The 12880-nt window shown below is 47.1% G+C and overlaps 1 protein-coding gene across 10 annotated transcripts in view; it reads left to right on the forward strand.

Annotated features, from left to right (window-relative positions):
* LOC309541799 (serine/threonine-protein kinase PAK 6-like) overlaps positions 1-11793 on the forward strand; it is a 49886-nt gene extending 38093 nt beyond the window's left edge. For all 10 annotated transcript variants that reach the window (XM_082239946.1, XM_082239945.1, XM_082239951.1 and 7 more), the window contains 6 exons: positions 1226-1711; positions 2935-3068; positions 6078-6204; positions 7847-7972; positions 8804-8938; positions 9985-11793. In XM_082239946.1, the coding sequence (XP_082096072.1) occupies positions 1226-1711; positions 2935-3068; positions 6078-6204; positions 7847-7972; positions 8804-8938; positions 9985-10152 (1176 nt within the window). In that variant the 3' untranslated portion in view covers positions 10153-11793. The remainder of the gene's footprint in view (positions 1-1225; positions 1712-2934; positions 3069-6077; positions 6205-7846; positions 7973-8803; positions 8939-9984) is intronic.
* Positions 11794-12880: the final 1087 nt, after the last annotated feature.

A 12880-nucleotide genomic window follows, 5' to 3' on the forward strand; every position in this document is an offset into this window, starting at 1 on the left:
CTAGCTTTAACAAATAAAACTGAGCAACTATGTTTTTTTTAATGCATTGTGAGTGTTCTTGCATATAACACAGAAAACTTGTTTTCAAGGGGTGGGGGCATGTTCTTAGCCTTCTCTGGATGTCTACAACAAGCATTTCCCCTTGCTGTACTTCTGTCATCACCAAACCAGTTTTTCAAGAGGTTTGCAGCACGTTAGAAGGTGCCTCAGAAAACACAAATCTCCCCTTTCCAAGCATAACCAGCACTTTGCTGATAGAGATGTGTACATTTGGTGTGGTGTGTCACTGTAAATCAGTGACCTCATTCACATGTCATGGTAAGCCATACTTAACCGTTTCCTGTGAATACACCTGTCTGAGCCTTTTCACTCATCCCTGCTAGCGTGGAAAGGAAACAGACTTAGTGTTACATCTAGACAAGAGATTGCAATTTGTATCGCACCAAAGAAATCACAACCAGTAAGCGAAGAACCATTTGGGCTTGTTTGTCGCTATTACAAACTTCATGTTGTTCATCCTGAAACAGCCCTGGGTATAGTTTTTGATTATTCAAATTGTAGAGGAACAGGAGAACCTGGCTCCCCTGTGGACATCACACAAGGCCACAGATCTCCCCTGGTCGTGCGGTGCATGCCAGCCACAGCGGGAAGGGAGAGACAAGCAAAGTGCTGTGATGTGACTGGGCCTGAGGCACTGGGCATGGGGGCTTGCTTGGGATCAGCCCCACCTTGCCCTCAGAACTCACCACTTATGGCTTTTTGCTGGCTACCAGCCGTGGGGCTCCTGCCAGTGATACTCCTGCTTGCCTGCCCATTCAGCAGGTGGGATGAAGAGTTTTGCATCAGTGACGTAGCGTGGGTTGTCAGCACCCGGGGCAAGGCAAGTAATTTGTGCCCCCTAACCCGTGGATTTGCGCCCCTAACCCGTGGATTTGCGTCCCCTAACCCTAACCCCCAGATGTTGCGCCCGGTGCGGCCGGCTCCCCCTGCACCCCCCACGCTACGCCACTGCTTTGCATCACTCCACAGGTAGGGGCCAGTGGAACCCGGCAGGGCTGGACCAGGGGCCCCTTCCATGTCCTCCATCCCAGGGCAAAGCAGGTTCAGATTGCACCCTTAAGCAATTAACGATTCAACAGAAATTCATTTGAGAAATGGACTCAGATTTTGTAAAAGTGACTTGATAGCCCTCCTAATAATGCTATTTTCTCCTGCTCTCCTCCAGCCCAGTCCTTTCTTCCGACCGCCACAGCACTGGGGTTCACCGCACAGCCCTGCTGCCAAATCCCAGTCCCTTCCCTCGGACCAGCCAGCGCCAGAGTACGCTCGGATTTCAGAAGCTGGGACCCCTCAGAAATCCCTGACTGCAGAGACTGCAGCGGCCCTGCCTCCAGGCCGGCCGTCGCCTGCGGGGTCCCCCCGGAACAGACACACCCAAACCAGCTCCAGCAACCTCCACCTTCCCTTGGACTCGAAAGCCCAGCCATCCAGTGAGGATCCGGTTGTCGTAACTCACGAGCAGTTCAAAGCTGCTTTGAGGATGGTGGTGGACCAAGGCGACCCCAGGACGATGCTGGAAAACTATGTTAAGATTGGGGAGGGGTCTACAGGTATCGTCTGCATTGCACGCGAGAAGCATTCTGGACGGCAGGTGGCAGTGAAGATGATGGACTTGCGGAAGCAGCAGCGACGAGAGCTCCTTTTCAATGAGGTGACTAGATGAGGGAAGAGATGAATGGGATGGCAGGGAATACTGAATGGGGTGGATCCAGATTTAAGTTAGCTGAGCTTTAGTCCACTGAAATCAAAGGGATTTGAGTTAGGCATGACTAAATTGCCCTATTGATTTCAACGGGACTAAAACATGCCTAACTGGAACCAGTCCAGTATTTCTAAAGGCAGTCGACAAAGAGAATGTTGGCCAGATTACAAAAGAGGGTGACAGTAGTTAATATAGAGTAGGGAGATGAATGAAGACAGTGAATACTCCAGGCAGGCTATTGATCTGTGACGTTTGGGATGTACCATATTTTTCACCCCACAGGATGCACTTTTCCCCCTCCAAAAATGAAGGGGAAATGTGTGTGCGCCCTATGGGGCGAATGCAGGCTTTCGCTGAAGCCTGGAGAGCGAGAGGAGTCGGTGCGCACTGACCCCTCTTGCTCTCCATGCTTCAGGAAGCTATCCCAAGTCTTGCAAGCCCAGCGGGAGGTCCCGCCAGGTGCGCAAGGCTTGGGGCGGCAGCCTGCAGCCCGAAGCACGGGGCGTCCTCCGGAGGATGCCCCGTGCTTCAGGCAGATGTGCGCAAGCCTTGCACGCCCGGGGGAGGTCCCGCCGGGCGCGCAAGGCTTGGGGCGGCAGCCTGCAGCTCGGGCTTCCCCCACCCCAGCCCCATGGCTGGGGGGGGGGATAATTTTTTAAAAATTCATTCCCCCCCCCAAAAAACGAGGTGCATCCTATGGGCCAGTGCGCCTTATAGGGCGAAAAATACGGTAAATGTTTGGAACTTACAGTGGTGCCTCGCAAGACGAAATTAATCTGTTCCGCGAGTCTCTTCGTCTTGCGGTTTTTTCGTCTTGTGAAGCACGGCTATTAGCGGCTTAGCGGCGCTTAGCAGCTTAGCGGCTATTAACGGCTTAGCGGCTTAGCAGCTTTAAGAAAAAGGAAACAAACTCGCAAGAACTCGCAAGACATTTCAAAAAACGCAAAACCCTTTCGTCTAGCGAGTTTTTCGTCTTGCGAGGCATTCGTCTTGCGAGGTACCACTGTATTTTTGATGCTGTGAGATTGCATCGTTTGGTGATCCAGTTTGCTTTGTGCAAACTGTATCTGATGGAAAGTCCCACTGTGCACACAGAAATCCTTGCACTGATAGTTACTTTGCACTGCGCTGGATGCAAGCCTCAGTTTCATGTCTATCCGCATCTTTCTCAGGTGGTGATAATGAGAGACTACCAACATGACAATGTGGTGGAGATGTACAAAAGCTATCTGGTTGGTGATGAGCTCTGGGTGCTGATGGAATTTCTCCAGGGAGGAGCCCTCACGGATATTCTGTCCCAAATCAGGTAGGTTAAAGCAACACATTTCTTCCCTCCTTTCCTGCCTAAAATATCATAGAATCATAGAACTATAGAATCAGAAGAATCCCCAAGGGTCATCTAGTCCAATCCCCTGCAATGCAGGGATCTCAACGAAAGCATCCATGACAGGTGGCCATCCAACCTCTGCTTAACAACCTCCTGAGGGAGACTGTTCCACTGTCGAACGGCTCTTACCAACAGAAAGTTCTTCCTGATGTTTAGTTGGAAACCACCCTACCCTCTGGAGCAGGATAAAACACGCTTGTTCCCTCTTCCATGTGGCAGCCCTTTAGATATTTGAATATGGCTATCCTATCTCCTCTCAGTCTCCTCTTAAAGGTAAGGGTAAAGGGACCCATGACCATTAGGTCCAGTTGTGACCGACTTTGGGGTTGCAGCGCTCATCTCGCTTTTTTGGCCAAGGGAGCTGGCGTACAGCTTCCAGGTCACGTGGCCAGCATGACTGAGCTGCTTCTGGCAAACCAGAGCAACGCACGGAAACACCGTTTACCTTCCCGCCAGAGCGGTACCTATTTATCTACTTGCACTTTGACGTCCTTTCGAACTGCTAGGTTGGTAGGAGCAGGGACCGAGCAACGGGAGCTCACCCAGTCACGGGGATTCAAACCGCCAGCCTTTTGATTGGCAAGTCCTAGGCTCTGTGGTTTAACCCACAGCGCCACCCGCGTCCCAGTCTCCTCTTAGCCAGGCTAAACATACCCAATCTTGGGCCAGTAACTGTCTGTCAGCCTGATCAATCTCAATGGGTTGTTGTAAGAATAGAATGACGAAGAACCATGTAAATTGGCTCAAGATACTTGAGGAAAGGCAGGGTACAGATGTAATACAGTGGTGCCTCGCAAGACGAAATTAATTCGTTCCGCAAGTTTTTTCTTCTTGCGAGTTTTTCATCTTGCGAAGCACGGTTTCCCATAGGAATGCATTGAAAATCAATTAATGCGTTCCTAGGGAAACCGCTTGCCAGGCTGGCGGTGCGGAGAAGGGCTTTTCTCCCCACCGCAAGCCTTCAGGACAGGTACGGGAACAGAGGGGAAGGGGCGCAGCGCTTCTCCTCTGTTCCCGGGGCTTGCGGTGGGAGGAGGGTTTCCCCCCCCCACCGCCAACATTCAGAACAGCATTCTGAATGTTGGCGGTGGGAAGGAAAACCCTCCTCCCACCGCAAGTCTTCAGGACAGCCATCCGAAGGCTGGCGCGGGAGGAAGGGCTTTTCTCCCCACCGCCAGCCTTCGGAGGAGCCTTCCGAAGGCTGGCGCGGGGAGAAGGGCTTTTCTCCCCACCGCCAGCCTTCGGAGGAGCCTTCCGAAGGCTGGCGCGGGGAGAAGGGCTTTCCGCCCCACCGCCAGCCTTCGGAGGAGGTCCAAGGACAGTGGGGAAGTGCGCTTCCCCACTGTCCCGGAGATTTCCCTATGGGCTTTCGTCTTGCGAAGGAAGCCCATAGGGAAATTCGTTTTGCGACGCGCCTCCAAAACGGAAAACCCTTTCGTGTACCGGGTTTTCCGTCTTGCGAGGCGTTCGTCTTGCGGGGCACCACTGTAAATAAATGATAGCTTCCGTCAGCATAAGACAAATTCATGGACCATGGGGCTATCAAGAACTACTGGCCCTGGTATCTGTGTCTTATCTCCACTGTCAAAGGCAGCATATCCTTCTGAACGCCAGTTTCAGGAGAGCACAAATAAGGTGTGTGCTGTTGCTTCTCATAGGCGTCTGATTGGCCACTGTGAGAATAAATAAGAACGCAGTCCAATAAACACAAGGTCCCATCAGCCACACCCAGCTAGCAGCCACTGGGGATGAATAGGCCTAGCGAGATCAGTAATGTAAATAAATACACAAAGAGGGACAATTACTTTCTGTCGCAAGCTGCCCACTCCCAGGATTTGTTGAGCTCAAGTTCTACAGTGTTAGATTTGCTAATAAATTCTACATTGGCAGTTTCCCACTGGTGTAATGTATAAAGGTGATATTGTGTGATTCCAGCATGCTGCCCCAACCTGGTTTGCTTGCGCAAAACTTACATGGGGGTTAGACTATGTCTTGCCTTTATTGAGCATTTGTTCCCGTTTGTTTGAGGGGAGGTTATACGACAATGAGCATTCATCCTGATTTCCTTGTGGGGTGTTTACAGTACACAGTATGTCTGTCATTAATCATCTGTTTATCCCACACTTTTCAGTGCATTTCTCTACTTTCCTACCCCTCCTCCCAAAAAAATCTATTTCTTTGTTACAGTGCATTTGTTGTGCTAGAGCCACAGAGCACTTTAATTCGCTTTAATTATGGATCGCTCTGTTGGTTAGAGCGTGGTGCTGATAATGCCAAGGTTGCAGGTTTGATCCCTGTATGGAACAGCTGCATATTCCTGCATATTAGGGGGTTGCACTAGATCAGCGGTAGGCAGCCTTAAGGCCCGGGGGCCGGATTTGGCCCAATCACCTTCTCAATCCGGCCTGCAGACGGTCCAGGAATCAGCCTGTTTTTACATGAGTAGAACATGTGCTTTTATTTAAAATGCACCTCTTGGTTATTTGTGGGGCATAGGAATTCGTTCATATTTTTTTTCAAAATACAGTCCGGCCACCCACATGGTCTGAGGGACAGCGGACTGGCCCACAACTGAAAAAGGTTGCTGACCCCTGGACTAGATGATCCTCAGAGTCCCTTCCAACTCTTCAATTCTATGATTCTATGAATCCTTCCCACAAAATTCTGGAATTCTGCAAGCGTCTTTTGTATATGAAACTTCCACATAGCTATTCCAGTCACTGCAGGCCCCGCACTTCATAGATTTGTCTAATCCTTTTCTAAATCAATGGTTGTGGCTACCACCATTCCATTACAAGCTCCGATACTCTGGACGGAGCAGGAAGTTCACTTAAATCTCATGCCATCAGACATAATTGGATATTTAATTGCTTCTGCTCTATGAAAGAAAATGACTTCCGATTTTTTTATTTTTGCTTCTTGTTTCAGGCTGAATGAAGAGCAAATTGCTACAGTGTGTGAGTCAGTCCTGCAGGCATTGGCTTACCTGCATTCTGAAGGTGTGATTCACAGAGACATTAAGAGTGACTCCATTCTCCTGACCCTTGATGGAAGGGTAAGAATTCCTTCGCAGTTTGGGCTCTTCTTTCTCTTCCCTGACAACGCTTTGCAAAGCTCTCTCTCCAACTCCCCTGTGCCATAGCAAGTTTTGTGCACTGGAAGTCACACATTCATTCCGTAGTTTAAGATTTCAGGCCCACGGTGGACATCCATTCCACATGAATTAGCAATTGCAAATGGCTTTAAAAAGTAAATTGCAAGCGCCTTTGGGAGGCATCCAGATCAAGAACCCAGTGTTTGTGGTGGGATTAGGGGACTTTAACTCTTCGCCTCCCTGTGTTCCCAGTCCAGATTGGGCCTTCTGTACCTGCATGGCGTGGGGCGCACACCTCCCATTGGAGCAAGTGGGGGCTCCCCCCATGCCAAGAAAATAGCAGGCAGCAGAGGGCCCAGTCCAGATTTGAACCCCAGCAGGAGGGGTCAGGCCAAAGGTTGAAGCCCCATTCCCTCTGCGGCGGGGTCCCAATTGGATCAGGCCTCTCATGCCCACACTTGACCTTTAGCAATTGCCTGGGGGTCTTTTTAATCTCATAGATGATGTCTTGTCTACTATGGTCCTCAGGCAGCAGTTTGGGCAAGACCTTTGCCCAGGGGCAGCCAATGTGATGAAGCTCCAGACATCTTGGGCTACAACTCCCATGATCCCTGGCAGCCCTGTTTAGGGAAGTTTTTAATGTTTGAAGTTTTATTCTGTTTTTAATGTTCTCTTGAAAGCCGCCCAGGGTGGCTGGGGTAGAAATAAATTATTATTATTATTATCATCATCATCATCATCATCATCATCAACATGCTGCTTGGAGTTGATGGGGTTTTTAGTCCACAACATCTGGAGGGCACAAAGTTGGCTACTCCTGCTTTTGTCTGAAGACTTGGATAATGTTTTGCTGTTCAGCATAGACAGCACTAGGCTAGCCAAGGGTTTGTCAAACCTTGGTTCCCAAATGGCTCCGTTTCAGTTCCCAAACTCTGAAAACCCAGAAGTAAATGCTTGAAAACGTTTTTTGGAAGTCGAACATCTGACACAGCTTCCGTTTGAGTATAATAAGCTCTTGCAACCAATCAGAAGCCGCGCCTTGGTTGTTGAACATTTCAGAAGCTGAACAGGTTTCCGGAATGGATTACGTTTGACAACCGAGGTTTGACTGTAGTTTCATATGTTCACTTTTTGCCCCCTTTCCACCTCCTACTCCTGCAACCCAGGCATAGGAACCAACTCCTAGGACAGGCATCCCCAACCTGTGGCCCTCCAGATGTTTTGGACTACAATTCCCATCATCCCTGACCATTGGTCCTGCTAGCTAGGGATCATGGGAGTTGTAGGCCAAAACATCTGGAGGGCCACAGGTTGGGGATGCCTGTCCTAGGGAATGAGGTCCTTTTGGCCCTCCCAATAAAATATTTTAGGGGGTTGCCCTCCCCCCGAGTTGATGGGCATTGCTATTCAAATGGTGTGCATGTGCTGTGCCTTGTGATTATGTGGGGTGTGGCTCACCTGTCCCCATCCCACCCCAACATTCAAGTTGGCATCCCTGGACCCAGGCTGCCTCCAGGTTTTCCTACAACCTGCTTTATTTGCCCCTTTGCCCCATTTTATTTTCCTGGTAACTTTAGGGTAACGTTTTGCTTCTTTGGGATAGGTGAAACTCTCCGACTTTGGCTTCTGTGCTCAAATCAGTAAGGACGTCCCCAAAAGGAAGTCCTTAGTGGGGACACCGTACTGGATGGCTCCGGAAGTTATTTCAAGGTCTCCATACACCACAGAGGTAACTATCATTCCTGGACTGCAAAAGAGGCAGCAAATGAGCAGGACATAGCCGTTTAAACCTGGTTTACGATGCCTTCTGAAACCAATGCCTTGACATACATAGGTGTATCTGACCTAGCATGCCTCAGTGTTTCCTGCTCTCTGCTACGTTACTTGGGAAGTGTGTGGCCCACCACGATGGGAACCGTGCTTGATGGTAGGATGCAAGAATCTGGATTGTGTTGCTTTTGCGTTAATTCCAGCAGCACTTACCTCTCCACCCCAGTGAAAGGTTAGCATGAATATAAAACTGCTCTCACAGCTTTGGAAGTCTAAAAGTAGCAAAGTCAAGCCCACAAAACCAGAATAAAACATGGAAGTAGGCAACTTTCCTATTTAACAAAATATGATTACTTATTATTATTATTATTCTTTAGCAGAACTTGGAAGTTTTGGATGAGTGTGTATTTGTGTGTAAAAGCAAAGAGGAAAGGTAATGACAGTCCTAAGAGGAACATTGTGAAGCAATGCTTCTGTGCTATAATTTGGAGGTTGGATGAGTCCTTTAAGATATCACAGGGGGGGAACCAGTTGTTTTTGGACTCCAACTCCCATCAGCTCCAGCCAGGCTACCCAGTAGTCAAGTATGATGGGTGTTGGAGTCCAACAACATCTGGGCAGCCACAGTTTTCCCACTCCTGATTCAGCCTTTCAGGTTCTTTGCTGATATAAGGCCCCCAGCACCTCTTTGCTAGTCTGCTTCACAGGTAAGAAGTTCTGTAAATGCCAGAGGACCATGGGGTATCTTTCTACAGGCCATCTGTACTGATGCAATATTTTGCTTCTGCAGGTAGACATCTGGTCTTTGGGAATCATGGTGATCGAGATGGTGGATGGAGAACCCCCTTATTTCAGCGATTCTCCAGTCCAAGCAATGAAGAGGCTCCGTGACAGCCCTCCTCCCAAAATAAAGAATTCTCATAAGGTCAGTCAGTTTGTAAGAAATGTCACAGCCAGGTACTTCATAGAATCTGGTTGTAGGTGGAAAGGCATGAAAAAACCAGTACAGGTGGTTGCTTATGATAATCTCACATACGTCTTATGTAGCAGATCTGCACAGTGAAACAAAGGCACATGTTATTGGCATGCAAGGTAATATACGTGGATTTGCCCTATTTCCCCCCTGTGTGGAAGTTCTTTCCATGTTGAAGGATCTTGTGATATTTGAAACTGCCGTGGAGAACATTTAAGGGCAGCTCCTGCTCCCTGAAAATTGGGCCATAGAACCCAAGTACAATTGGGCTGTTGCTTTATGATAGTTGCAGCCTTTGTGTCTATGTATCCCACCTTTTATACTGACTACAGTGGTACCTCGGGTTACATACGCTTCAGGTTACATACGCTTCAAGTTACAGACTCCGCTAACCCAGAAATAGTACCTCGGGTTAAGAACTTTGCTTCAGGATGAGAACAGAAATCGTGCAGCGGCGGTGCAGTGGCAGCGGGAGGCCCCATTAGCTAAAGTGGTCCTTCATGTTAAGAAGAGTTTCAGGTTAAGAACAGACCTCCGGAGCGAATTAAGTATGTAACCAGAGGTACCACTGTACTTGAGATTTGTTCAGACTCAGAATCAAGAAGTTAGTATTGATTTCAGCTTTTGGTTCTATAGGCTGGTGCTGGCATCTAGTGGCTGGTACAAGAAATGCCTCTCACAATAAAAGGTTTGTGAACACCGCTGCATCTTAAATCAAACGCTGGACCTGACCAAGGCTGCTAGTTAGTAAAATACTTCCTGAGCCCATTGGTTCCACTTTTTGCTTAGATCATGTTATCAATCGCATTTTAGTCAAGTAGCACGATCACCTGAAACAACATAGGGGAGGACATTTTCCACACAAGCATCATTTGCAGAGTCTGTATATTTAAATATGTCCTTAAGTACTACTACTGGTTATTTATGAAATGTGTATACTGCCCTTCATCCACCCTCCTGCCCTGAAAGGGCTTATCTGAATTGTTCTGTTTTCACAGACGTCTCCAGTTTTAAGAGACTTCTTGGAACGGATGTTAACACGAGACCCGTTAGAGCGAGCAACAGCCCAGGAACTCCTTGATCACCCCTTTTTGCTTCAGACGGGACTTCCAGAGTGCCTGGTGCCCCTTATTCAGCGGTATAGGAAACGGACCTCCACCTGCTGACCCCAAACTTAAGAAGCACCTAGTATATCATAGTGTTCGAATGCAGTCTTTCTCTTGGAATTACCAGATCAAGGGCAGCCTGGCCCTGCAAACACGGCTTGGAACTTGTCAGCGCCCTTTCCGAGAATGCGAGAGGGAATTTTCACCATCTTGAGCTGCTTTTCAATGTTTACCTTTTTCTCTTTTTCACTGCTGAAGACAATCAAAAGCTGGACTCCTACAAGTCTTAATATATATATATTGTGAAGCTTCTGGGATAGTTCCTATTTCAGGAGTATGTTTGGTGTTTGTAGGAAGATTCTCGCCACTTGATTTGTACATACCTGCAAACCTCCAGAGACTTCATCTACTGACTGCACTGGAACAACATTCCTCTCGCAGGATGGTATTTGTTCTTTAAAACACATTTGAAGGTAGATGTCCTTACTTTAACCTGAAAACAGGCTTCTCCAACTTGGTGCCCTTTAGATGATTTGGATTGTGATACTTGGGGCTGATGAGAGATGGAGTCCAAATCATCTGGATGGCATAAGCTTGGCAATGGGCTTCCCTAAACCAATCATCTCATCTCATGTATGGGCTACTTGATCCTGTTGCAAAAGACTCTTCTACCTTGTTTCCTTTCAAATCATTTTTCCAGGACTTTCTTTCTTTCTACAGTCGGGACTAATATGGGGCCTGTGGCTTTTCAAACCTTAAGAATGGTCTGTCATTTCACAATCTTACACCAGCTGGCAAGCAGCGCTTCATGGCAGACATTTCTCCAGAGATGCTGGAACCTGATGCTTGAAACTCCATGGCATGTAAACGTAGTGCCTTCTCCAGCGAAGACTGGAAGTAGAAGGCAGCACAACGGTTGTCCCGATAAGAACTTCAGTTTGCTTATATCAAGGCCCCTCTAAGTACACTGGACTTGACCAAGGATACGGCCTTGAGGCAGCTGCTGGGTGGTGTTTTTCACCAGCTCTGAATTCTGTAGCAAGGTCAATAAAACGTTGAAGCTCTCCCATTCCACTGAACAATGTTTGTTTTGCCAGTGAGAATGTTAAGACTCTCTGCCTACCTCCTATGTTGTTGAGAATAGGGGAAATGCATGGAACAGAGTTTAAATGTGTGCTCACGGTTCTATAATCTCCTGGATGTAGGTGGACCACTTCTAATATTCTTATCTAAGGTTGATGCAGAAATTTTATATGGTTAAGTCTTATCTGTGTAATGTCCAGATCAGTTGGCACCGATTAGTTTAGGTTGTATTATGTGTGTTACTGTGTGGAGCATAGTTGTAACATAACTGGAATTCAGTTTTGTGATACATTTGGGCAGGAGTTATGGAAAGTGGGGAGGGCTAGCTTGGAGGGGGTCAGGTGTCACTTCTACTGCCTCAGAATCTGCCCTTACACAATCCACCAAGTGGTAAACATATGAAAACGTGTAAAAACAGCAACAACAAAAAACTTGAAATATTGTGGGGAGAGCTTGTTGTAAAATATGTCTGTATGTTCCAGGAATCCTGTGCAAAAAACTCCCAGGTTTCTTCCTTCCTTCTTTTTAACTTAATTATCTGAAACAAATATTTCTTCTTTCTGTGAGTTGTTTGCATTTGTTGTTTTAAATTAAAACACAATTTTGATTATTCATAAACCCATTGCAATGTTGAAATGTTTTTGAAAAACGCGTTTATCCTTATTCCAAAGTGCTCCACAGAGTTCCTAACTCAAAAACCTGCCACAGAAAAGTTTCAGGCCTATAAACTTGACAGACAAGTCAGTGGCCCAAATGAGTTCCATGTGGTTTCAGGCCAAAATGGCCAACAAGGCAGTGAGGGGTGTGTGAAGTCCATTTGGCCAATAGTGCTTTATTATGGAAGTGGATGGCAGCAATGAGGCACAGGTGCAGCCCTGCCATTTGAAAGGACAGGGATCTTCAAAAAAGGGCCCCCTGGAGCGAGGTATGATCCTATTGTTGTACTCTGGAGGCAAGGGAATATAGGTTCTGCAGATGCCTCACTCCATTATAGATCCCGAAGATCTAGTTGTTTGTTTTTAATTGGAACAATACATAGAAGCAGCACTACTTTAAAAAGAGCATGCAGCTTTTTTTTAACGGAAAATCCCCACCCCACCTGCCAGCAGTTAACAACCACAAAATACAAGTTTCTGTAACTCAATGTTCTCTTATTCTTCTGAAGATGTGTCAGATGCCAAGAAGCTTCTCTGGCTGCACAAACACAGAAAAAACACAGAGCACAACCTAGCAAAAGCATTTCATGACAAACACCATGTAAATCAGTGGAACTCCTTTGTTTTCAGGGGCCTTCGTCACAGAACTACCTTACTAGAATGTGCCTATAAATCATTTGTGCAGAAACATAAAAGTTTGAATTTAAACTATAAAATCCAACCCAAGTAGCAGACAATGGGCACCATCTTCTGAAAATAAAAAAGGCTTGTGACTAGGGGTGGGGGAGACATTCAATTCACCTAGCTTTTAGAGCCAAATTTGCACTTTCTGAAACGGTATGAAGACCAGAACACAGCCATCCTTTGAAATTTGCGCCTATCCAAATTTTGCAATACAGTTCTCCAATTAAACAATCTGTACACAAGTGCACAAAAATGAGTGTGCTGAAAAATAACATAAATGCGTCTTAGGAAAAATTGCTTGCAGAAATGTGCACCTTAGTCAAAAGTGCAGACCAAAATACAGTATGTTTATTAGGAGAAATTTG

This window comes from Podarcis vaucheri (genome assembly GCF_965113315.1).
Source record: "Podarcis vaucheri genome assembly, chromosome: 1".
NCBI classification, from domain to species: Eukaryota; Metazoa; Chordata; class Lepidosauria; order Squamata; family Lacertidae; genus Podarcis; species Podarcis vaucheri.